This window comes from Mandrillus leucophaeus, unplaced genomic scaffold (genome assembly GCF_000951045.1).
Source record: "Mandrillus leucophaeus isolate KB7577 unplaced genomic scaffold, Mleu.le_1.0 Scaffold272, whole genome shotgun sequence".
In the NCBI taxonomy this organism is placed as follows: domain Eukaryota; kingdom Metazoa; phylum Chordata; class Mammalia; order Primates; family Cercopithecidae; genus Mandrillus; species Mandrillus leucophaeus.
Window position 1 is genome coordinate 1715809 of NW_012102832.1, and position 4784 is coordinate 1720592.

The 4784-nt window shown below is 45.8% G+C and overlaps 1 protein-coding gene across 1 annotated transcript in view; it reads right to left on the bottom strand.

Moving 5' to 3' along the window:
- Positions 1 to 4784, bottom strand: part of MED1 (mediator complex subunit 1) — a 75095-nt gene that overhangs the window by 20500 nt on the left and 49811 nt on the right. Inside the window, exons 9-10 of the mRNA XM_011984740.1 lie at positions 2799 to 2888; positions 25 to 136 (exon numbers count right to left, since the gene is read on the bottom strand). Of these exons, the coding sequence (XP_011840130.1) occupies positions 25 to 136; positions 2799 to 2888 (202 nt within the window). The remainder of the gene's footprint in view (positions 1 to 24; positions 137 to 2798; positions 2889 to 4784) is intronic.

Genomic DNA, 4784 nt, shown 5'->3' on the forward strand with positions numbered 1-4784 from the left:
AGTCTAAAATTATATTTAACTTACCATTTATTGTCAACTGGATGCGACCCCATAATTAATGGTGCAATTGGGAGTTTGTACATAGCAGATGTTCCTTCAATTGTCACTGATGCATTCATGCCCAAAGATCGAGAAACTGGGGATAGGAAAGAAAAAGGGTATTCCTCAAAGTAATACAAATGACGGGGATCACAGTATGTTTTAAAAGGTTAATTTTTGCAATATTTGTCAGCCATAATTTATCAGATGCTGTTATTCCCTTATTTATTTTATTTTATTTTTTTGAGACGGAGTCTCGCTCTATTGCCCAGGCTGGAGTGCAGCGGCGCAATCTCGGCTCACTGCAAGCTCCACCTCCCGGGTTCACACCATTCTCCTGCCTCAGTCACCCGAGTAGCTGGAACTACAGGTGCCTGTCACCATGCCCGGCTAATTTTTTGCATTTTTAGTAGAGACGGGGTTTCACCATATTAGCCAGGATGGTCTCGATCTCCTGACCTCGTGATTCACCCACCTCGGCCTCCCAAAGCGCTGGGATTACAGGCATGAGTCACCGCACCCGGCCTTTTTTTTTTGAGACAGCCTGTAGTTCCTATAAAACTTAGAAATCAGGCCAGGTGTGGTGGCTCACGCCTGTAATCCCAGCACTTTGGGAGGCTAAGGCGGATGGATCACAAGGTCAGGGGTTCAAGACCAGCCTGCAGAATATGGTGAAACCGCATCTCTACTAAAAACACAAAAATTAGCCAGGTGCAGTGACAGGCGCCTGTAATCCCAGCTACTCAAGAGGCTGAGGCAGGAGAATCACGTGAACCCAGGGGGCGGAGTTTGCAGTGAGCCAAAATCACGCCACTGCACTCCAGCCTGGGCGACAGAGTGAGACTCTGTCTGGAAAAAAAAAAAAATAGAAATCCTGGAAGTTACCTTTCTAACCAACCAATAATTATTTTTGTCAGTAAATAAAACACAAAAACAATGCAGTCCAAAAACATCATTTTTGAAGGGCTCAGTATCAATATTTACTTATTTTTTCCTCAGAATGCATTTAAGTAGGATCATAATAAAAGGACAGGCTGGTGCACTGGCTCACACCTGTAATCCTAGCACTCTGGGAGGCCAACGCAGGAGGATGGCTTGAGCCCAGGGCTTCGGGGGCTGCAGTGAGCTGTGATCAAATCACTGTACTCCAGCCTGGGCAACACAGTGAGACCTACCCTGTCCCCCATGCCAAATTATAATAACAATAAAGGAGCCTGACACCGAGGCTCACGCCTGTAATCCTAGCACTTTGGGAGGCCAAGACAGGTGGATCACTTCAGGTAAGGAGTTCAAGACCAGCTTGGTCAACATAGTAAAACCCCATCTCTACTAAAAATACAAGAATTAGCTGGGTATGGTGGTGCACGCCTGTAGTCCCAGCTACTTGGGAGGCTGAGGCAGGAGAATCGCTTGAACACAGGAGATGTAGGTTGCAGTGAGCTGAGATCACACCACTGCACTCCAGCCTGGGTGACAGAGTGAGACTCCATCTTAAATAAATAAATAAACAAACAAACGAACAATAAAGGGATGGAGTCAATGAGGGAAGCTACAAAGGGACCTAAGGAGGTATTAGTCCATTTCACTTTTTTTTCCTGTTTGAGATGGAGTTTTGCTCTTGTTGCCCAGGCTGGAGTGCAATGGTGCAATCTCGGCTCATTGCAACCTCCGCCTTCCGGGTTCAAGCAATACTCCTGCCTCAGCTTCCTGAGTAGCTGGGATTACAGGCATGCACCACCACACCTGGCTAATTTTGTATTTTTAGTAGAGACAGGGTTTCTCCATGTTGGTTAGGCTGGTCTCAAACTCCTAACCTCAGGTGATTCGCCCACCTCAGCCTCCCAAAGTGGTGGGATTACAGGCGTGAGCCACCATGCCCGGCAGTCTATTTCTCTTTATCTTTTCTTGTATTAAGGGCAAACAGAAAATAACGTCCATTACTATAGTTCTTTAATTTAGAAAACTAACTTCACTTTTTTTTTTTTGATCAGTAACTCACTACATTGCCCAGACTGGAGTACCATGACTGTTTATAGGCACGATCATGGTATGCTACAGTCTCAAACTCCTGGGCTCAAGCAATCCTCCTGCCCAAACCTCCCAAGTAGCTAGAACTACAGGCATAAACCACCATGCCCATCCTTCTTTACTTTTAAAACAGTAAGTAAGCTGATTATCTCAGGTCAGATGGTTGATATCTCTTCTTATGACTCACTCATTTACTTATTTATTCAAAATACTTTCTTTTTTTGAGATGGAGGCTCACTCTGTCACCCAGACTGGAGTGCAGTGGCACGATCTTGGCTCACTGCAACCTCCACCTCCCGGGTTCAAGTGATTCTCCTGCCTTACCCTCCTGAGTAGTTGGGATTACAGGCACGCGCCAACATGCCCAAGCAATTTTTGTATTTTTAGTAGAGACAGGGTTTCACCATGTTGGTCAGATTGGTCTCGAACTCCTGACCTCGTGATCTGCCCACCTCAGCCTCCCAAAGTGCTGGGATTACAGGCGTGAGCCACTGTGCCCAGCCCAAAAGTACTTACTAAGCTTCTACTATGTATGTGTGTATATTTGTATTGTGTATATACCTATGTGTGTATGTACTTGTGAACCGATGTATACATATGTGTGTGAGGTGTTGTGTGTATAAGGTGCAAATGGTAAGGTCAGCAAACTCATTAGAGAATAGCAAACCAGAAATTAAAGGCAACCTGGGCACCGAACAAAATCTTTAATTCCTTTAAAATTAAAGTCTTACCATTATTCTCATGCAAAATGATGGGAGATGCAGTCTTGTCATCCAGCAGGTCAGAAGGAGAGACATAGTACTTGAGGTTCATTAAATGACCTATGAAAAAGAAAACTCATAACTGTATCTTTATCAGGTAAATTACAAACACAGAAAAACATAAACATTTATTATATAAACCTATATTCAAGAAAGTAGTTTAACATATATGAAGAGTCAAGCTCCAAAACAGCTTATGAAATATGGCAGGCATGGTGGCTCACACCTGTAATCCTGGCACTTTGGGAGGCTGCGGCAAAAGGATCACTTGAGTCCAGGAGTTTGAGACCAGCATGGGCAACACAGTGAGACTCCATCTCTAAAAGTAATAATAATAGGGTGGGCACAATGGCTAATGCCTGTAATCCTAGCACTTTGGGAGGTGAGGCAGGTGAATCACCTGAGGTAAGAAGTTCAAGACCAGCGTGGCCAACATGGTGAAACCCTGTCTCTACTAAAAATACAAAACATTGGCTAGGCGCGGTGGCTCATGCCTGTAATCCCACAACTTTGGGAGGCTAAGGCAGGTGGATCACAAGGTCAGGACATCAAGACCATCCTGACTAACATGGTGAAACCTCATCTTGACTAAAACTACAAAAAATTAGCTGGGCATGGTGGCATGCGCCTGTAGTCCCAGCTACATGAGAGGCTGAGGCAGGAGAATCGCTTGAACCCAGGAGGCGGAGGTTACAGTGAGCTGAGATCGCGCCACTGCACTCCAGCCTTGGCAACAGAGTGACACTCCATCTCAAAAATAACAATAATAATAATAATAATTAGCCTGGCCTGCTGGTGAGTGCCTGTAGTCCTAGCTACTCAGGAAGATAAGGTGGGAGGTCAAGGATACAATGAGCCGTGATCGTGCCACTGCACTCCAGCCTGGAAGGCAAAGCAAGACCCTGTCTGAAAAAATACAAAGAAAAAACAAAGAACTATGACAGGCGCCCAGGTGGGGTGGCACACGCCTGTAATGCCAGCACTTTGGGAGGCCGAGGTGGGCAGATCACGAGGTCAGGAGATCAAGACCAGCCCGGCCAGCATGGTGAAACCGCATATCTACTAAAAACACAAAAAACTAGCCAGGCATGGTGGCACACGCCTGTAGTACCAGCTACTTGGGAGGCTGCAACAGAAGAATTGCTTGAACCTGGGAGGTAGAGGTTGGAGTGAGCTAAGATCAAGCTACTGCACTCCAGCCTGGGCGACAGAGCAAGACTCCATCTCAAAAAAAAAAAAAGACATATGACAGAAGATTAAGTATGGATTCTGGGACTAACAATTTATTTCACACAATTGATTTAAAAAAAAAAAAAAAAGGCCAGGTGAACTGGCTCACACTTATAATCCCAACACTTTGGGAGGCTGAGGCCAGAGGATCACTTGAAGCCAGGAGTTCAAGTCTAGAGTGAGTTATGACTGCACCACTGCACTCTAGCCTAGGCAACATAGTGAGACCCCCATCTCTAAAAAAATTGTTAAAGTGGCATGGTGGCCCTTGACTGAAGTCCCAGCTACTCGGGGCTAAAGTGGGAAGATCACTTAAGCCCAAGAGTTAAGGGCTGAAGTGAGCTATGTTCCTGCCATTGTACTTCAGTCAGAGGGACAGAGAAAGGCTCTGTCTCAAAAACAAAACAAACAAACAAAAATGGGAAGGATAGGTATTGACAGCTTAGAAATCATCACGAAAAGGTCAGGCGCAGTGGCTCATGCCTATAATCCCATCACTTTGGGAGGCCAAGGCAGGCAGCTCACCTAGGGTCCGGAGTTCGAGACCAGCCTGGCCAACACAGTGAAACCCCGTCTCTGGTACAAATACAAAAATTAGCCAGGCATAGTGGCACGTGCCTGTAATCCCAGCTACATGGGAGGCTGAGGCAGGAGAATTGCTGGAACCCGAGATGCAGAGGTTGCAATGAGCCAAGATCGCACCACTGTACTCCAGCCTAGGAGACA